This window comes from Ascaphus truei, chromosome 20 (assembly GCF_040206685.1).
Source record: "Ascaphus truei isolate aAscTru1 chromosome 20, aAscTru1.hap1, whole genome shotgun sequence".
In the NCBI taxonomy this organism is placed as follows: domain Eukaryota; kingdom Metazoa; phylum Chordata; class Amphibia; order Anura; family Ascaphidae; genus Ascaphus; species Ascaphus truei.
This window is the reverse complement of record NC_134502.1, coordinates 5,497,611-5,519,580: the sequence shown is the minus strand read 5'-3', so window position 1 is coordinate 5,519,580 and position 21,970 is coordinate 5,497,611. Positions and strand designations below refer to the sequence as shown.

General features: G+C 46.6%; 2 protein-coding genes across 2 annotated transcripts in view; one reads left to right on the top strand and one right to left on the bottom strand.

Moving 5' to 3' along the window:
- Positions 1-15,787, bottom strand: part of LOC142471221 (uncharacterized) — a 42,131-nt gene extending 26,344 nt beyond the window's left edge. Inside the window, 6 exon segments of the mRNA XM_075578019.1 lie at positions 108-215; positions 1,768-1,915; positions 2,438-2,497; positions 9,128-9,244; positions 9,832-9,941; positions 15,680-15,787. Of these exon segments, the coding sequence (XP_075434134.1) occupies positions 108-215; positions 1,768-1,915; positions 2,438-2,497; positions 9,128-9,244; positions 9,832-9,941; positions 15,680-15,746 (610 nt within the window). The 5' untranslated portion in view covers positions 15,747-15,787.
- Positions 1-21,970, top strand: part of LOC142471206 (uncharacterized) — a 114,812-nt gene that overhangs the window by 46,460 nt on the left and 46,382 nt on the right. Inside the window, 1 exon segment of the mRNA XM_075578003.1 lies at positions 21,631-21,737. Coding sequence (XP_075434118.1) covers positions 21,639-21,737 — 99 coding nt within the window. The 5' untranslated portion in view covers positions 21,631-21,638.

Sequence of the window (21,970 nt, the reverse complement as noted above, 5' to 3'; positions counted from 1 at the left end):
AAACAGTCAAAAATATTCACATTAACTTAAAATATAAGATCTCGGGGAGACTATTTATTAATTCTGACCCATGTTCCACGGAGATTATTATCCTGTATATTACTCACCTGCACTGGTGTCTGGGTGAATTTGCCCCTGTTGAATGTCCTGTTCCCCTCTCTCATCCTCTCTCTGTTCTTTAATTGATACAATATCTAGATTTTCATAGTGGAAGCCTGTTAGTTCCAATAGAGGATTAAACAGATGTGTATACATTTACACCACACATTATAGCAGTTTAAAGATATTGTAAAAATGTATATTCATTCTTAAGAATCTTTTATGGATTTGTCCCATCTCAAAATTAATTGACCCTATCTTCATAGTATTCACATATAAATTAAGATAGAAAAACATTTTAATTAAGAGTTTTTAACCCACAAGGGTTACGTCGCCATTTAAATACACTTGGGACGGTGTTCTGCTAACACAGAAGAGAGAGAGACTGCAAACTTGTGTCTCTGCTGATAATATCTTTTACGTAATTGGCATCAGCCCAGAGTAGGATATTTTGGTTAAAGTCCATAACAAACAAAACATAATTCTATACAAGTATATAACTATTCAACTAAATATTAAATTACAGATGCAGCCACAAGCATTAGAACTCTTGCCTTGGAAATTCTGGGGCAGTCTCACAGTAAATGCCTCAACATTTCTGTGAGATTCTTAATGGCCCATAGCATTAACACCCCAGGGATCCATCAGTTTGAATGAAACTGCAGGGACCCCCCGCTGTGCTAATCATATGGGCCATTAAGAATCTCACAGAAATGTTGAGGCAATGTTGAAGAATTTACTGTGAGATTGCCCCAGAATCTCCCAGGTACAAGTGTTCTAATACTCGTGACTGCACCTGCATTAATATTGAAAAAAAGTATATATGATATAAATATATTATGCTGGTGAATGTATGTAAAACATCTATAAAAACTCTAAGAAAACACAGCTAAATAAAACAACAATTGATAGCTTTAAAGGAATAAATCACCTGGTGTAGCAACTCAATATCCATCCTCAGCTGGAGGGTAAGCAAATAAGTCCAAAAAAGTTCATAAGAGATCATAGCTTCCAGCTGGATTTAGTAGAAGTAGTGCAATCCTGTGGCTTCCCTGATGAAGCCGAGTACCCCAGCGAAATGCGTAGGATGGAGATAGCCGCGTAAACAGAAGACATTTCCCAGCCCCCATTGACTTTCCTGGACGAGAAGGACTGAGTGCGCATGTGCAACCACACGCCGACGGAGCATCTCGACAAGTAGGTTTGAGGGTGGAATGCAAACTACACTATAGGAAAGCTGTGTCTGCAGCCTGAGCGACCCTAGAGGATTTGTGCAGGAAAGTGATCGAGGGGGGAGCTAAAGGAGAGACTCCTCAAATGCTAAATGCTTAAAAGAATTTCCCAAACGTGAGTGCAACCATTGGATGTTAGTTAATACACCGATTAACTTTTGGAAACAAATTGCACTATTGTTTCTTTTTTGTTCTCGTCCATTTTTTATCGCTACCATTTTTGTTTTACACGTGAGTTCGTCTGTATGTCACTTCTATTGAATCTAGCAGGAAGCTATGAAATTTTTTAAAAGTTTTACTAACTGTGTCTTGGAGTTAGTATCACCTGGCAGCCTAGTTAAAATATTTTGTGCAGGGTCACATATCACATACACTGTATTGTTATTTTTAACATCTTTTAGCGCTATTTACACCAATTTTTTTCTTATAGTTCTACCTGAACTCCTGTTTAATGGGATTCCCACATTTTTGAGGGACTTGTAATTCTCCACCATTACGTCCTTGTAAAGCCCCTTGTGTCCTTCTATATAGTCCCACTCCTCCATAGAGAAATAGACAGCAACATCCTCACACCTTATAGGTACCTGAGACAGAGAGAATCCCATTCAGCGTTCACATAGAGCAATTTATTCTGTAATTACTTATAAAGAGACAGTAAAACAAGAACATGCAGAGAATCAGAGAGATGATATAATAATACACACAGGTCCAGACAGAGCGTGGTCAATAAAGGGTAACTACTTTACTGGCTCTAATTTGGTATGTTCCAAGACCCCTGGCTGATGGTTTCTCCTTGACATATTTCCTGCTTGAACAGGCAAGCATACTGTCTCTTGCAGCCAGCAGCCATCTTGAGACGTCACCTCACCTATCTACTCTGGTAAAGTTCATATAATTCACTTCTCCCTTATATTTGTTACCTGCCCAGCCCATCCCCCCTTTTTGTTACTGTTGTTCTACAATAGAGATTACAGAAGAAAATAAGGACTCTGTGTGCATCAACAGGGAGTGAGTTAAGCTGCCTGCCTCTACTCACTTGCCACAGTGAGCTTGGGACAGAACAGTCATGAATCTGGTATAATGTAACATTCACCAGCAGTGCTCACCTCTCCAGTTAGCAGGTGGATGCTGCTGTGGGGGGAATTCTTCCTCACATTTATGTATTCCTACAGAATGAAAGAGAGTTATGTATGAGGTGAGAGATGAGGAGAGGGGATATGAGACGGGGAGAGGGGATATGAGACGGGGAGAGGGGATATGAGATGAGAGGAAATTAAGGCATGATTTATTTAAAAAACCCATATAAAATTTGGCACATTTTGCTTTTTTTTTTTTTAAATGTTGTATTATGCAAGTATTTTTATGTATTTGTATTCACATTTATATTGTATAACGATACCGATTTAATAAAGATTTTTCTCATGCGGATTTGGATTAAATCAGGCAGGGTGGGCCACACTAATATCATAGATGAAAAGGGGGGCTCGCGCGTAAAAAGTTTGCTCACCTGTCACGGGAGACAAGGTTAATCAACACCTTTTTATACCGGGATCATTGATTGAGCAAAGCAAGGAGGTAAAATAAATTGTCATGTATTTCAGGAAAAGGCATACACACAATGTAACACAATTTACAGGGTTAACACACTTACTGGGAACGGGGCTAATGAATAAAATAGTCCTTTAAACGAAATTCACAAAAATGACCTCTGTAGGAGACCTTTCCAATGGCCGGGAGGTACTCACAAACTCCTGGAACTGATTTCGGCATGCAATGCCAGCCGCGACCGCTACGTTCTCAAAAAGTGGGACTTGAAACATTTTCTCACTCAAAATCTTTGAAGCCGGCTCGCGTCTATTCAGCACAGAGCACCTTTGAATTTGCTGCTGTTGGTTTGGCGCTTGGAATTTGCCCCTCTGATTGGCTGCAAGGCTCCTTATGGGTTTCAGTGTCCCATTCACAAACCTCTACAGCCTATCAGAGCGTGGGCATTTCCCTGCCAGCCAATCAGCGATTTGCCGGTATTGTAAAGCTGGGTGGGCAACTTTTTTAGTCTGCAAAGGGGCATGCGCCAACCTGGCACCTCTGCCCCTTTGCATACTGAGCCCACCTGCAGTACAGGCTCCACAGAGTTTGGGTTCTGGCAAATGGTGGCTGGATAGCCCTGTGTTAGCCTAGGATGCAGGTACTCAAGCAGAACTGCAGTACCCCTCTGGTTCCAACACCTTGACATCCCTGGGGCTTTCAAGTCCTGACTCCGCACAGACCCATAGGCACCAAGCTTGGTATCTATCTGGTCCCTCGGCATCCATGACTTGGAAATCCCACAGTTCATTCACAGGTTATCAGTACATATACTTATTAAATATAACTCTTTAATAAAATATACTGTGTCCTATATTCTTGTGTGATAAAAATGTGTAAGTCCCAGTTCTGGTGTCAGGGATGGGAGTGAGGGTATATATTGCCTATACTCACTAGCCTCATTCTTGGCACACTCTACAAATAACTTTTAAACCTTTTACACACAAGAAATCACTCTCACATTTATCCTATAGCTGGAGCATCCCCTGAACCCCAATACCAGGTTCAGGGTACCTGGGCATTAATCTGGGCACCCTTCCTTATACTAGGTACCCCTCTTTATACTAGGGACCCCGTGTATGATTGCAGGTATACATTAACCCCTTCATGCCCGTTTACCTTGTCTGGATGATGCTGCAGCAGGAATCCTGGCGGTGAGTCGTAAGTACGTTTTCAGAGTCAGAGTTTGCCTGAAGCAATGTGCTTGGCTGCATCCAAGAATCTCACTCGATTCCCAGATCCAACTTTTGGGGTATCCCAGAACTCTGGAACCCCGATACATAGACACATTCTGTAAAGACTTTCTCCGGCAAACCCCCGCTAAAACTTACAGCCTAGAAATCTCTCGGTCCCAGCACCCCAGGAAAGGCAAAACAAATAAATCTTTAGTGTCGGATAATTTGTACACAGTCACAGTAATGCATTTTTGACATCTGGGTCCAAGAGCTGACACTCTAGGACCTCGACACACGGATCCGGGGTAACCAAGTGGGCTTAACCTTTATTAGTGAGCCTGGTTACCCCCTCACCGTCACACCCTCCTGACGCCAGGAAGAGGAAGGAGTTCCCTGAGTCGCCCGCAATACAGATCGTGTTTGCTAGGAACCACAAGCTGCAATCTTGAGTTGCCGGAGAGACATTTACCAGGTGACACCAGCAGCAGTGAGGTTTTACAAGGATACACACAGTGTGACGGAGCAAACAGACGGTGATTTGGCTACATGTTGGCGCATGGGCTTGCCCATACAACGCTTTTTATTCGGTGACAAATTGTGAGTGTGCATTTGTCATGATTCATGTCATTAAAACTTTGTATTTGGATTTTACACAAGGATTGGGCACTTTTCCTCTTCTTGTTTTTCTAATAGGTATCTGTTGGGAGGTTGTTGACCTCAAAGAAGAAGCAGCCCGGACCCCAAAACTATCCATACCAGGTTTACCCAGCATTGGGTTAAAGGACTTTATAGTTTCATTTGAACTTTAACATTTATATTTTACCACTTTTACTTTTTAATATTGTTTTACCATATATTAGTGACATCTCACATTTTACCCACCATCAGAGCCATCACCACCAAACAAAATGTGCACAATTTAGTGGTTATTATACATAATCTGTGCTGGCTAGGATATTTGGTGTTTTGTTGTGATTCTGGGGGACCACGATTCAGGTAATCACCTTAACAGGCCCTGTTTATTCATTTATATCTATATATATCTATATATATTTATATATTTCTGTTTCAGGGTTACTGAGGCTTAATAAATTGAGACAGGCAGATAATGATTCTTTATTTCATACAAAATGGAGTCTTTGAACTTTTGATGTTTTTATTGTAGGAACATGAACAGAAATGAGGCAATGGAGTATCTCAGTTCTGGATTTCCAAAGACGGCTCAAATCACAAGGCTTGACAAAGCACCTACGACGTACGAAACATGTTAGAGAACTTGCAAGCACCAATCAATAAACATTCTTCTTGGTCACCACGGCCAGCGTTACCTTTTTTTGTCTGTGCACCGTCTTTTTCCTGTTTGAATCCCTCCCCCTCCTTCCTAACGCAGATTAACATTCCTAGAAGAATATTTGTTAAGTCTGGTCCAGTAATGAGAACATAGTTTAAGGAGACTCCTTGGAATTGAACACTTGAATCAAATACCACCTGGATTTGACAAGTCTGGTCCAGTAATGAGAACATAGTTTAAGGAGACTCCTTGGAATTGAACACTTGAATCAAATACCACCTGGATTTGACCAGGAATTGAACACTTGAATCAAATACCACCTGGATTTGACCAGGTTTATGAAAACGCAAAATAATGGTGGAACCAGCATTCTTCGCCTTCCTTCAGTGGAGGAGTGGGTTCTGCTAAACACGGTCGAATATCTTCTGCCTGAAGTCCATAAAGTGGCGCTTGTCTCTGGCTTCCTTTCCAAGTTGTAACGCAGCAAAGCAAGTCTAGAGAGGGCCTGTTCTCTGTTGTTTGGGAGACATCCTCTGGGTGAATTAAATGGAAGCAGGTCACCAAACTGTTTGATTCGTCTGTAAAAAGGTCTTTATCCATCATCCTCAGTAAATCTGTCTTCCATTGATGGAGCTGGTTTATCATTGTCTTTTGTTGTCTGCAATGCTGTACATCTTAGACCATTTCCACACTTCTCTCATGTAAAGATATCTCTGTAAGTTTCAGTAATATGCCTTTGTTTCTCCTTGTTGCCAAGCCCTACTTTTATGTCGAAGTGGCTAGGCCTTGGTTTGAAGAGAGATGCACGTCCATTATCCAATGTTTGTTTATAGGGCATCGACGTTATCAGGTCTGTGCACTTTGGCAATGCATACGTCACACACAATTACCCATTCACAGGTCAAGACTTTGGGAATATGGGGTGTTATGGGATCCATTGCACTGTTTGCAGACTTTGTATACCCTCAAGATATACCTGACAAGCAGTAGTAAGACCTGGGTCTCTTGGTCTAACAGTGGGACACGATCAGCTATTCTTCTGAGGTGAGGGTGATGACGTGCCATGTCTGGTGTGGGAATTTAGCTATCTGGCATCTGACAACACTCGTATAGAGTAGGGAGTGGTATCTTTATTCTACCATCTATGGCACACGTGATGTAGCCATTTTCTCTACTACCTGTTGTCTCCATCAGTCCTGCGCATGTTCTGAGTGTGTAGGGGGAAGCATTGTCTCATATGTTGTACAAGTCAAAGATCTCTGACTTAACTAAAGATAAGTTGCTTTGATCATCAATGCTTGTGAACACTCTTATAGCCCTTTCAGGTTGTCACTCGGGGTGTACTACAAGACATATTTTAGAGCAGGATCTCGCATCACGTCCTTCTCCACAAACCTTGGTGCACTTGGATGTGACTGATGGTGGTGTTATTTTCTCTTCTCTCTCTCTCCGCCATACTTTGAAACAGGGTTGGGGGCCTTGAGTCAGTTAGGTTTACATGTCTCTGGATATAAAGCTGCTACATGTCACTGTCACACTCTGTATATTTGATAGCGTCTTTACAGTCTCTGCAGAGGTGACTTGTGGAAGCACAGCATTTGAAGCAAACTCCAAGTTCCTTGAATAGGCGCCTGGGTTCCTCTATGGTAGTGTTGTATCTGGTACCCAGAAATTACCCAGGGGGCTGTGACCCGGTGTCCAGTAATTTCAATTCTGCTCTGCTCTCTCAGTCCTCCTCTTGGAGAATGGCAGGAGCAGACCAGCAGAAGAGACTTACCTGTAGCCAGCGGTGGAGGGTGATGAGGACCGCTGCGAAGGATAAGGAGCTGGCTGTCCAATATTAATGCTCCTGCTCCGGTAACGTTCCCCGGCTCCCACAGGCACTGTCTGTGATAGGATGTGTTCCGCTGCTCCCACTAGTCCAACAATGATGTTCTCTGCTGCCACCGCCACCAGGATGTCTGCCGTTGCTCCCACAATGTTACCGTGGTCCTCCTCACCCTCTGCTGCCGGCTGCAGGTAATTCAAAGCTGTCTGGCCCGCCTTGCAAATTTTCAATTTATCCACCGGATACCCGGCAATTTTCAGGAAAAACGACTCTGTTGGCGTCACATGTGTCATATGGACTGAGATAGGTGTTCTAGTATTATTGTATCTTGTGACTGGTCTTTCGTTTCTTTAAATAGCTTGTACTAGATACGGTTGGTGTACCTAGGGCTGAAGATGTGGGCTGTTGTAGTTGGGTATGTTACTCTGTCCATCATATTGGTTCACAACATTGAACGTAAGGTGGAGAAGGGTTTATTGGATGCCTTTGGTGTGTGTGTGTTGGGCATGCGTTATGTGCAATAGTCCTTGCTGAGGGGAACCCTGCAGTCATCTCTTACGTGCAGTGGATGTAATGTGACTGTGTGTAAGTATGAGCAAGGGTGTTCTCTGTGTTAACCTGATTGCGGGCTTGGTGTAGTGCATCCGTACACATGTGTGGTTCACTCTGGTAGATGTAGCTTATGCTTGAAGATGCTGTTCCTCTAATTCATGTTGAGTCTCCATAGCTTTGGCATCTGTAATACCCTCCTCATCGGGTAGAGATGGTGTTCTGGCGTTCATACTGGCTTTATTTATTAAATAGTCTCTGGTGTGCTGGATCTTCTAAAGCTATTGGATTTCTCCTGTGCTCCCCGCCATCTTGTCTTCCGGCTTCTTCAAAGATCTCACCTTGGGCTTCAGCAGCGACTGCTTCCTTTTCTACATGTAAACCTCTAAGTTTGCTTCCAAATTGTTGTTCTAACGTGCAGAGGCAGCGGTGGATGCAGCCGTGACCCTTTGCTCCTCCTCTTCAATATGGGCTCTCTCAAATTTCATGGCTCTTTTCGACAGTAATTGACCCTTACAAGTGTTGTCTTGTTTAAAGACCTCTTTGAATGTCTGGATGCGCCAGAGCTCTGTGAGGTCCTTTCTCTGTCTTTTAGCTTCCGTGATTGCACGCTACATGCGGCCGTCGCATTCCAGATCGATTGTTTTTTGTAGGTCTCGCCTCTTGCAGGCTTTCCACAATTATTGGTTCTCGTCAAGTAGGTGATATATGTTTCTGACAGTATTTGGTAACGTGGCTGGTCGGTCCTTCATTTCATCTCCCACAAAAGCCAATCAATGGGACTATCCGCTCACTAGCAAAATCCACTATTGAGTCCAAAATCATGGTTGATCAACTTTATCTGTTCTCTCCTTTTACCTAGTCATGTCCCTTTATTATCTTGTGCTCTCCCTATGCTAAGTTGTCTTGTCTGTCCCAGGCTCTGTCATTGAATAACTGAATCTGTCCCTGGACATCGGTTCTCAAAGTAACACACATACGCACTATGACACTATTAAATTATACAGATGCAGCGGCCGTCATTCGAACAAATCACGGAGCCGTTTTCATGTGCACTGCTGTACTCCACGCGGCATTAACGCGGCCATTCGCCCCCCAGGCACACACGCCTATCACGGTTGCTTTGTTTGTGCATGGATTCTGTTTCTTTTTGTGCAATGAAATGTAATGTGTACAGTACTGTGCTACTGTGTCAATTTCAGTGTTTAACACAGTTTAAAACTAAACTACAATTTTCTGCACTCGAGTACTAAGGAGGGAAGGGGCGGTACAGTTGGAAGAAATCCCGCGCCATGACATGCGTATTCCGAGGTATACAATGCGTGAAGTGTTCGAATAACGGCCGCTGCATCTGTACAGCAGCTCTCACCTCTCCAGACAGCAGGTAGATGATCTCCTGGGTGTGATTCAAGATCCTCTCAGTCATCTTCTCATTATTAATTGTGTTCATCATCAGCAAGTCAGTCAGATGCTCCAAGAATGGTCTCTGAGACAAAAGATAACATTGGAGTTGTCAGAAGTACAGATATAGGGAATAAGGGCATTTTCTGTCTGTGTCACTGTGCATTTTGAAGTACAGAGAAGAAAGACTATGGGGCATATCTATCTGTGTCTCTTTGCAGTGGGAGGGACAGATATGAGGGAGTCATCAGCTCCTTGTACATTTTCAACATCACTGAGTTACTTAGGAACTCCAAGAATGAGCTCTGGTCCTTGTGGGAGTGTTTCTCCACTTGATGACCTCTGCAGTTAGGAATAGTGACTGTACTTGTCCTATCACATCAATAATAGGAGAGAGACAAACCTCAAATACTATGAGGAAAGTTACCACATTTCAGGAAGCCTCAAACAGAACACTATCCTGCACTAAAATATAATCTGTGCTACTTTATTTAGAAGATAATACTATTGTGGTTCACAGTTATTGTGGATATTTTTGTGCTTTTCAACAAACATGGGGTTTCAGTGGGAGGTACAGATGTAATTTCAAAGAAACATAGATGCACTGCAGGGTCCTTATATACAGAAGGAGATACGAGGGGTGTCATTATGACCTTCTGTAGAAGCCCTCACCTCTCCAGTCAGCAGGTAGATGATGTTTAGGGTGTGATTCAAGATTCCCTCAGCTATCTGCTTCTTGTCCATCATCATCACCGAGTTAGTCAGATGCTCCATGGTGGGCTCTGGAAGCAAACTGAATGGGTAAGATCTACAGATCTCAAGCAATAAGGGCTTTTCCTGTCTGTGTCACTGTGAGGTACAGAAGAGAAAGACTATGGGTCCTCTCTATCTGTGACACTTTACAATGGGAGAGACAGATGTGAGGAAGTGATCTGCTTCTTGTCATTGTTCATCACCAACGAGTTATTCAGATACTCTAACAATGCTTCTGGTTCCTGTGGAAGCGTTTCAGCACATGGTGGTGACCTCTGCAGTTAGGGACATGACTGTACTTGTCCTTACAGCCATATCAAGAAGTGAGAGGTAGGCAGAGACAGAGACCAACTTGGGAGACTATGGAGAAAGCTAGAAATCTCAAACACAACAGGATCATGCACTAGCACAGGGGAACGCAAACTTTTCTCTCTGCACCCCCTGCCTGCTTCCCACCCACTCTCCGTTCAGCTCCAGCATCAAATGACACTACAGGTCATTTGATGCCTGGTTTCCGTAGCGATGTGTTGCTGGAATGCATGATAAGTGAAGTTACAGCAGCCTCACGCGATCCCCGGTATTTAATTTAAATGTCTTCAGGGAAGCGCGAGGCCTTTGTAACTGCCACCCACCCCAGAAATGATTGTGCACCCCTACACCAACATGTAAAAAAAAAAGCTGTGTGTGCTGTGCACGCGCATAGTAAGTGAAACTTCTTTGACTTTTGTCACAGAAATTGACTTATAACGCGCGTGCTCGGCACACATGTGTCAGTCAGTGTATGTGTCAGTCAGTGAGTATGTATGTGTGTCAGTCAGAGTATGTATGTGTGTTTGTTTGTGTGTGTGTGTCAGTCAGTGTATGTATCTGTGCCGGTCAGTGTGTGTATGTGTCGGTCAGTGTGTGTATGTGTGTCGGTCAGTGTGTGCATGTGTGTCAGTGTGTGCATGTGTGTCAGTCAGTGTGTGCATGTGTGTCAGTCAGTGTGTGCATGTGTGTCAGTCAGTGTGTGCCAGTCAGTGTGTGCGTGTGTGTGTGAGTGTGTCAGTCAATGTGTGTGTGTGTCAATGTGTGTGTCAGTCAATGTGTGTTTGTGTGTGTCAGTGTATGTCTCTCTCTCTGTGTTGTGTGAATGTCTCTCTGTGTCGGTCAGTGAGTGTATGTGTGTCAGTCAGTGTGCGTGTGTATGTGTGTCAGTCAGTGTGCGTGTGTGTGTCAGTCAGTGTGCGTGTGTGTGTGTCAGTCAGTGTGTGTGTGTGTGTCAGTCAGTGTGTGTGTGTGTGTGTCAGTCAGTGTGTGTGTGTGTGTGTGTGTGTCAGTCAGTGTGTGTGTGTGTCAGTCAATGTGTGTGTCAGTCAGTGTGTGTCAGTCAGTGTGTGTATGTGTGTCAGTCAGTGTGTGTATGTGTGTCAGTCAGTGTGTGTATGTGTATCAGTCAGTGTGTGTGTGTCAGTCAGTGTGTGTATGTGTGTCAGTGTATCTGTGTCTCTCTTTCTGTGTCCTGCCCCCTCTCTCCTGACTCCCCCCACCCCAGGCAGAGCTGCGGACCCGCGGCGGCTCTGTCTGAGTCTCTCCTCCCCCCCACCCCCATCCCCAGGGAGACGCGGCCGCACCGGGCCCGGCGTATGTGAGGGGCAGATACCGTGATTGAGAGCCCCCCCCCCCCCCCTCGGCAGTGCTGCGTTGGAAGCGGCACACTCAAACCCCCGCTTCCCGCGTTACCGGAGCCGTGAGAGGTGAGAGGCGAGCACCCCCCGTGCTGTGCTGTCCTGTCCTCGTTCAATCGCGTGGATCGGGGAGGGATGGGGACAGCTGAATCTCCACTCTCGGCGCCGCTTCCGCTTCAGCCTCCGACGCTGCTACGAGGGGCGGGCGACTCTGCGCATGCGCTGCCTCGCATCAACGGATGCAGATAGCTTCATGGCCTGAGGGACCCGGCGGTCAAATCTGCGCATGCGCCTCAACCTCCCATGTCTGTGTGGACGTATGGGGGGAATGGCGGCTCTCCTCCTCCGGCCCCGGTGGCGCTCAGTCAGCGGGACACAGGGAAGGGGAAGCGGAGTTAGGGAGGAGAGAGGCTGAGCAGCGGCTCCTCCTCTCACAGCCGGAGGACTTGCGGGGCTTCCGCCATCTAACTGCACCCACACCCGCAGCACCGGAAGCTCTGCGCCAGCCATCTTTGTACACCCATGGCAGCGGACGTGTGGGGTTAACGGCGGCCATTAGGAGCGGCCACAGCGGGTGCATGGGGGGAACGGTGGCCGTTAGGAGCGGCGCCGGCGACGGTATGTCACAGCAGGAATGTGGGGGGGAGGGATGGGGGAGCTGTGACGTCACTTCCGTTTCACATTTGTCCCCCATCTCTCCCGTTTTACCCCATCAGAATAGGTGCCACTAAAGAAGTTTCACTTCAAAAAGTTCTGTGAAAAAGAAAGTACACCCTCTTTGAATTCTATGGTTTTACATATCAGGTCATAATAACAATCGTCTGTTCCTTAGCATTTCTTAAAATTAGGTAAATACAACCTCAGTTGAACAACACATGACATATTACACCGTGTCATAATTTATTTAACCAAAATAAAGCCAACATGGAGAAGCCATGTGTGAAAAACTAAGTACACCCTTACTGCTTCCATAGGAATTAAGATGCTAAGTAGCAGACAGGTGCTGCTAATCAAATGCCCTTGATTAATTGATCATCAGCAAGTGTGAACATCTGTATAAAAGCTGGCGTTTTTGCAGTTTGCTGGTCAGGAACATTCAGGTGTGTTAAACCAATGCCAAGGAGGAAAGACATCAGCAATGATCTCAGAGAAGCAATTGATGCTGCCCATCAATCTGGGAAGGGTTATAAGGCCATTTTCAAACAATTTAAAGTCCATCATTCTACAATGAGAAAGATTATTCAAAAGTGGGAAACATTAAAGACAGTTGCCAAGTGGAGATGTTTGTCCATAATGCACAGCGCCACGTTTGGCAAAAACTAAACACAGCATATCAGCACAAAACACCTCATACCAACTGTCAAGCACGGTGGTGGAGGAGTGATAATTTGGCCTTGTTTTGCAGCCACAGGACCTGGAAACCTTGCAGTCATTGAGTCGACCATGAACTCCTCTGTATACCAAAGTATTCTAGAGTCAAATATGAGGCCATCTGTCTGACAGCTAAAGCTTGGCTGAAATTGGGTCATGCAACAGGACAATGATCCCAAGCATACCAGCAAATCTACAACAGAATGGCTGAAAAAGAAAAGAATCAAGGTGTTGCAATGGCCCAGTCAAAGTCCAGACCTCAACCCGATTGAAATGCTGTGGCTGAACCTTAAGAGAGCTGTGCATAAACAAATGCCCACAAACCTCAATGAAATGAAGCAATGTTGTAAAGAAGAGTGGGCCAAAATTCCTCCACAACGATGTGAGAGACTGATAAAGTCATACAGAAAACGATTACTTCAAGTTATTGCTGCTAAAGATGGTTCTACAAGCTATTGAACCATAAGGTATACTTAGTTTTTCACACATGGCTTCTCCATTTTGGCTTTATTTTTGTTAAATAAATCATGACATGGTGTAATATGTCATGTGTTGTTCATCTGAGGTTGTATTTACCTAATTTTTAGACCTGCTAAGGAACAGACGATTGTTATTATGTACTGATATGTAAAACCATAGAATTCAAAGAGGGTGTACTTTCTTTTTCACACAACTGTATTACATGTTGGTGCAGGGGTGCACAATAATTTCTGGGGGGGTGTGGCAGTTACAGAGGCCTCCCGCTACATACAAGTGTAAGTGCTACATTATATAAGAATGAGTGATGGGAGAGGTGTGATAAAAACCAGTAGAGCCGACCGAGTGTGTCTGCGAGTGTGTGTGTCAGAGCCGAGCGTGTCTAGAGAGGGGGGGGGGGGGTGTTGGGGGAGAGGGGGTTGAAGAAATGGTGGGTGCGGGGAAAGGTGTGGCTAGTAGTGAGGGGGAGTGTGTGGGGGTGCAGTCTGCCTGAGGGGGGGGGCAGTCTGCGTGAGGGGGGCCAGTCTGCATCAGGGGGGGGGCAGTCTGAGTGAGGGGGGGCAGTCTGCATGAGGGGGGGCAGTCTGCGTGAGGGGGGGGCACTGAGGGGGGGGCACTGAGGGGGGGTCACTGAGGGGGGGGGGCACTCTGCGTGAGGGGGGGGCACTCTGCGTGAGGGGGGGGCACTCTGCGTGAGGGGGGGGCACTCTGCGTGAGGGGGGGCACTCTGCGTGAGGGGGGGCACTCTGCGTGAGGGGGGGCACTCTGCGTGAGGGGGGGGGCAGTCTGCGTGAGGGGGGGCAGTCTGCTTGAGGGGGGGAAGTCTGCGTGAGGGGGGGCAGTCTGTGTGAGGGCCAACATCCATTGCAATCAGATATCACAACTCTGTATATAATATTCTCTGTTTCTGTATCTTGTATACTATTATCGAAAGCACTGTATGTTTGTCTGCATCTTATATACTATTAGCGAAAGCACTGTATGTTTGTCTGCATCTTCCTGTGTCCCTAGGGGAAATCCCATTGGTCCCTTGGGCCGCCCGCCCCCGCAAACCTCTCATTGGCCTGAGGCGGAGTGACGACACACACATACACACACACCCTCCAAGTCATCGTGACCCGCGCGCACCTCCTCCTCTCCCCGTGTCTCCCTGTTTTCCCTGCTTTCACCCCCCCCCCCCCCCCCCAGGCGCCGCTACAGTCAGCGGGGGAGCGGAGCGAGCGCCCGGGACACCCCCCACGGCTCTCAAGCACGCGCCGCGCGCCCTCCTCCTCTCCCCGTGTCAGCTCCCCCCTGGTGCTCCGCTCACCTCTCCCCCCCGGAGCTCCGCTCAGCTCTCCCCCCCCGGTGCTCCGCTCACCTCCCCCCCGGTGCTCCGACAGGCAGTGGACACGCGGCGCCTAAGATGGCGGCGCCCGGAAGGACCCCCTTTCTCCCTCGCGGAGTAAGATGGTGGCGGACGGAAGGAGAGGTGACGTGTGTGTGTGTGTCACTGTGTGTGTGTGTGTGTGACACTGTGTGTGTGTGACACTGTGTGTGTGCGTGTTACACTGCCTCTTACTCCTGTCTGTGTGTGTGTGTGACACTGTGTGTGTGTGTGTGTGTGTGTGTGTGTGTGTGTGTGTGTGTGTGTCAGTCTGTGGTGGGGGCCGGGGGGTGATGTGGTGGGGGCCGGGGGGTGATGTGGTGGGGGCCGGGGGGTGATGCAGAGGGGGGGCAGTAATGTGAGGTGCAAGGGGGGGGGACAGTCATGTGAGGTGCAAGGGGCGGAGAGTGATGTGATGTGCAAGGCCGGGGACACTGATGTGGGGGCCAGGAGGGGTGGAGAGTGATGTGGGGTGCAGGGAGGGTAGACCGCAGATGTGAAGGAGGGGGGGGGGGACGGAGCTGTGAAGGGGAACGGAGTTGTGAACGTGGGGGCCAGCCAGCTGTGAAGGGGGGTAAATCACGGGCAACGCCGGGTATATCAGCTAGTTTCTTATAAACCTTTAAAAGCTTGTAACATGCCCCCTGTGTATTGGTGCAATAACAGGTCTCATACCCCCTTCCATGTATGTTACACACACAGCTTCCCCCCTTCTCTGCCCCTCACCCAGTAAGAATATTTAGCAGCAGCCATTCCCATGTGAGGTGGGTGCATGAAGCCCCCATGTAATAGTCAGGTCTCTGCACACAGTGTAACAGGAGATTAATGTAATCAGAGCCTCTGTGTAACTATATTACATACACATAAGAAACACATCACCTCCTACCTGGGGGCAGCTGCAGCATGGGGGGGGGGCTCTGTGCTCTGATTGGCTGCGCTCTGAGTGATGTCATGAGCTCCCAAGGGATCCTGGGATTTGTAGTCCTGCTGCCTTCAGAATTACAAAATAGGATCAGAAGCAGGACTACAACTCCCAGAAGCCCCTGCTGAGAAGGAAAGGAATCAAAAGCCAGATATCAGGCAATACGTGAAGAGGCTCAGGGTGTCAGTATTCATTGGCTGCTGTGTGCCATGTGATCTCTTTCCTTGTTCCCAATTGCTTCAGGAATACACCTCACAGAAGCCAATGGGGACAAGGAAAGAGATCACATGGCACACAGCAGCCAATGACTGCTGACACCCTGAGCTTCTGCACGAATTGGCTGCTATCTGGCTTTGATTCCTTTCCTTCTCAGCAGGGGATTCTGGGAGTTGTAGTCCAGCTTCTGATCCTTTGTTGTAACTCTGAAGGCAGCAGGACCACAAATCCCAGAATCCCTTGAGAGCCTATGACATCACTCAGAGCGCAGCCAATCAGAGCAGGGAGTCCCTCCCCCACATGCTGCGGCTGCCCCCAGGTAGGAGGTGATGTGTTTCTTATGTGTATGTAATATAGTTACACAGAGGCTCTGATTACATTAATCTCCTGTTACACTGTGTGCAGAGACCTGACTATTACATGGGGGCTTCATGCACCCACCTCACATGGGAATGGCTGCTGCTAAATATTCTCACTGGGTGAGGGGCAGAGAAGGGGGGAAGCTGTGTGTGTAACATACATGGAAGGGGGTATGAGACCTGTTATTGCACCAATACACAGGGGACATGTTACAAGCTTTTAAAGGTTTATAAGAAATACAGAAACAGAGAATATTATATACAGAGTTGTGATATCTGATTGCAATGGATGTTGGCCCTCACACAGACTGCCCTCCCCTCACACAGACTGCCCCCCCTCACATAGACTCCCCCCCCCTCACACAAACTGCCCTCCCCTCACACAGACTGCCCCCCCCTCACGCAGACTGCCCCCCCTCACGCAGACTGCCCCTCCTCACGCAGACTGCCCCCCCTCACACAGACTGCCCCCCTCACACAGACTGCCCACCCTCACACAGACTGCCCCCTCCTCACACAGACTGCCCCCTCCTCACACAGACTGCCCCCTCCTCACACAGACTGCCCCCCCCTCACGCAGACTGCTCCCACCCCCCTCACGCAGCCTTCCCCCCTCACAAACTCCCCCTCTCCCCATCACACACCCCATCTAGACGCGCTCAGCTCTGACGCACACACTCGCAGACACGCCCGGTCGGCTCTACTGGTTTTTATCACACCTCTCCCATCTCTCATTATTCCTATATAATGTAGCACTTACAGTTGTGTGAATAAGAAAGTTCACACTCTTTGAATTCTATGGTGTCACTGTGAGGTACAGAAGAGAAAGACTATGGTTCCTCTCTATCTGTGACACTTTACAATGGGAGAGACAGATGTGAGGAAGTGATCTGCTTCTTGTCATTTTTCAAAACCAACGAGTTATTCAGATACTCTAACAATGCTTCTGGTTCCTGTGGAAGTGTTTCAGCACGTGGTGGTGACCTCTGCAGTTAGGGACATGACTTTACTTGTCCTTACAGTCATATCAAGAAGTGAGAGGTAGGCAGAGACAGAGACCAACTTGGGAGACCATGGAGAAAGCTAGAAATCTCAAACAGGACAGGATCATGCACTAGCACAGGGAAGCGCAAACTTTTCTCCCTGCACCCCCCTGCCTGCTCCCCCCCCCCCCCCCCACTCTCCCTTCAGCTCCAGTGTCAAATGACGCCTCTGGTTATTTGATGCCTGATTGCCGTAGCGATGTGTCGCTGGAATGCAAGATAAGTGAAGTTACAGCGGCCTCATGCGATTCCCGGCTTTAATTTAAATGACTTTGGGGAAGCGTGAGGCCATTGTAACTGCCACCCCCTTGTGACGGTAGTGAGGGTTTGGCCCGGGGTTAACGGGGTTACACCCCAAGGGCCCCCCTCTAACCTCGCCAGGGAGACAAGGGGTTAACTGGGCTGAGGCCCAGAAATGTGATTTTACCCTTGTTATAACCTGTAAATGTATTCTCCCCTGTTTCCCTGTCCCATTGTAATGTCTGGGTTAATCAGTACCCACATATTGAAAGTATAACTTTGTCATAAGGGGGACATATATTTTGATAAAGTGACTTTTTGCAGTTTTTGGAAATGTCCAGAAACCAAATGGTTTGCCTCATCTGAGTCTAGTCACTTGCCTATGCACGCTTCCTCTCTGAAAGTGCATATCCAAAGGGAGGTGTGAATTGGCCAGTTGGATGCTAAATAGGATATCCTGCCAGACTTGAGCCTGGCTTCACAGGGGAATTGTTTATGCGAGCTACGTCAAAAGGTTTTATTGATGGGGCCAGGGGGGGGGGCTACCCCCAACAGCAAATCAAAGTGAGTAACTTTATTAAATATAAGAATATTATGAGATGTCCTGGGCGGAAAAGGATAAGAGTTACATATGTGTATCCGTTGGATGTAGCCCATCGTTTTGAGGCTAAACATTGTACATTTACCCGTTACGAAATGCCAGATATTAATATCTCTATTAATTTTCATATTACAATGTAATGTTGGGTCTCTCTGCGAACGTCAGGTGTCACAGAATGCAGTAATATATCTCACTTGACTGTATGTTTTACTGAACTCAAGTTATGAGGTAATTTGCAGTAAATATGAAACTTTGGTTGAGTTCTGAGGAACCCCTGTTGTGATGAGCAGGAAAGGAGAATTTACAAACCTGGTCATCAAAGGCTAATTGCTAATTGTTATGCGTGGCCTAGGGACCAAGGGAAGTGGATGTTTTTGTAACTGTGGTAATTCACACTTCAATGGAAGCCAAAAGAGCTTCAAAGACTTTTTACTAGACGGCACGGAGCCGTAAACTGGGAAAGAGGGGGTTAAAATGATATATAAGTCAGAACCACCTTTTACCCATTGTTGTTCATGTTCATTGTTCTTCATGCAAATGATCTTCATGCATGCATGTGTCCTGCCTGTTTTGCTGTGATGTCAACTGAACTATGGAAGAAGTGGCCAGTCTGTAATCCTGCTGGCTTTCTTGCCATAATCTTTACGTAAGTGTCTATATTTTGCCTGTTATTTGTACATTATTGTGTGTTCACCTTTATCAAGGAATAAAATCACTTTATTATATCTTAAGTCTCGTCCCAGTTCAAACCCAGGTATATATATATTTATATATAGTTTTGGTGTAAATTACAGCCTGTCGCAAGCTCTCGTGACACCCCTTCCCCCAGAAATTATTGTGCACCCCTGCACCAACATGTAAAACAGTTCTGTGAAAGAAAGTACACCCTCTTTGAATTCTATGGTTTTACATATCAGGACATAATAACAATCGTCTGTTCCTTAGCAGGTCTAAAAATTAGGTTAATAAAACCTCAGATGAACAACAACACATGACAAATTACACCGTGTCATGATTTATTTAACAAAAATAAAGCCAAAATGGAGAAGCCATGTGTGAAAAACTAAGTATACCTTATGGTTCAATAGCTTGTAGAACCATCTTTAGCAGCAATAACTTGAAGTAATCGTTTTCTGTATGACTTTATCAGTCTCTCACATCGTTGTGGAGGAATTTTGGCCCACTCTTCTTTACAACATTGCTTCAGTTCATTGAGGTTTGTGGGCATTTGTTTATGCACAGCTCTCTTAAGGTCCAGCCACAGCATTTCAATCGGGTTGAGGTCTGGACTTTGACTGGGCCATTGCAACACCTTGATTCTTTTCTTTTTCAGCCATTCTGTTGTAGATTTGCTGGTGTGCTTGGGATCAATGTTCTGTTGCATGACCCAATTTTGGCCAAGCAGCTGTCGAACAGATGGCCTCACATTTGACTGTAGAATACTTTGGTATACAGAGGAGTTCATGGTCGACTCAATGTCTGCAAGGTTTCCAGGTCCTGTGGCTGCAAAACAAGGCCAAATCATCACCCCTCCACCACCATACTTGACAGTTGATATGAGATGTTTGTGCTGATATGCTGTGTTTGGTTTTCACCAAACGTGGCTTTGTGCATTATGGACAAACATCTCCAGTTTGGTCTCGTCTGTCCAAAGGACATTGTTCCAGAAGTCTTGTGGTTTGTTCAGATGCAACTTTGCAAACCTAAGCCGTGCTGCCATGTTCTTTTTAGAGAGAAGAGGCTTTCTCCTGGCAACCCATCCAAACAAACCATACTTGTTCAGTCTTTTTCTAATTGTACTGTGATGAACTTTAACATGCTAACTGAGGCCTGTAGAGTCTGAGATGTAACTCTTAGGTTTTTTGCAATTTCATTGATCATTGACTTTGGGGTGAATTTGCTGGGACGTCTACTCCTGGGAAGATTGGCAATTGTCTTGAATGTTTCCCACTTTTGAATAATCTTTCTCATTGTAGAATGATGGACTTTAAATTGTTTGGAAATGGCCTTATAACCCTTCCCAGATGGATGGGCAGCAACAATTTCTTCTCTAAGATCATTGCTGATGTCTTTCCTCCTTGGCATTGTGTTAACACACACCTGAATGCTCCAGACCAGCAAACTGCTAAAACGTCGTCTTTTTTTAAATCAGGTGGTCACACTTGCTGATGATCAATTAATCAAGGACATTTGATTAGCAGCACCTGTCTGCTACTTAGCATCTTATTTCCTATGGAAGCAGTAAGGGTGTACTTAGTTTTTCACACATGGCTTCTCCATTTTGGCTTTATTTTTGTTAAATAAATCATGACACGGTGTAATATGTCATGTGTTGTTCATCTGAGGTTGTATTTACCTAATTTTTAGACCTGCTAAGGAACAGACGATTGTTATTATGTCCTGATATGTAAAACCATAGAATTCAAAGAGGGTGTACTTTATTTTTCACACAACTGTATTACATGTTGGTGCAGGGGTGCACAATCATTTCTGGAGTGAGGGGGGGGGGGGGTTGGCAGTTAGGCTTTGCCCCCGCTGCCTACTACAGCGTCCTCTGTGGCGGACGCTGCACGGACGAGAGCCCTCCCCTCAATGGCGCCGGGCCCGCTGCGAGGGGGGGCCGCAGTGCTCGGGCGAGAGTTGCTCCTGCTCTCAATAGAATTGAGAGCAGGACTCGCGTCGAGCGATTAGGCACGCCCCCCGGCGGTTCAGCCAATGAGGGCGAACCTGCCGGGTAACGTCATGGCCGCGCCCCTGTCACTACCCCGCCACGCCCCCCCCCCCGGTCTCTCTTCCTGCAGTGAGCTGCAGACCGGGGAATCGGCTGAACGTGCCGCCAATCTCGTGGGCGCGCGTTACAGCGGCGTAACCGGGGCCTTAGCCTTAGAGGCGAAAACATTTAAATTAAATGCCGGGAATCGTGTGAGGCCGCTGTAACTTCACTTATGTTGCATCCCAGCGACACATCGCCATGGCAACCAGGCATCAAATGACCTGTCATTTGACGCTGGAGCTGAACGGAGGGGTGAGGGAGCAGGTAGGGGGGTTCGGGGAGATAAGTTTGCGCTCCCCTGTGCTAGTGCATGATCCTGTCCTGTTTGAGATTTCTAGCTTTCTCCATTGTCTCCCAAGCTGGTCTCTGTCTCTGCCTACCTCTCACTTCTTGATATTGCTGTGAAGGACAAGTACAGTCATATCCCTAACTGCAGAGGTCACCACCATGTGTTGAAACCACCACCTCAGGAACCAGAAGCATTTTTAGAGTATCTGAATAACTCGTTGGTGATGAACAATGACAAGAAGCAGATCACTTCCTCACATCTGTCCCTCCCACTATAAGGTTTCACAGATAGAGAGGACCCATAGTCTTTCTCTTCTGTTCCTCACAGTGACACAAACAGAAAAAGCCCTTATTGCTTGAGATCTGTAAATCTTACCCATTATGTTTGCTTCCAGAGCCCACCATGGAGCATCTGACTAACTCGATTATGATGGACAAGAAGCAGCTAGCTGAAGGAATCGTGAATCACATCTTAGACATCATCTACCTGCTGACTGGAGAGGTGAGGGCTTCTACAGAAGGTCATAATGGCACCCCTCGTATTATGTTTTAAATAAAGTAGCACAGATTGTATTTTTGTGCGGGATAGTGTCTTGTTTAAGGATGTTACGCCGGTGCTGCCCGCAGACCAGACCTGTCCCCTGAGCTGAAGGGGGAAGTGGTAATACACGCACCCGCAGCAAAGGGAGCATGTCCGGAGTGTGGTATGAAGCGTTGCCAGGCCAGGTGTAGTAA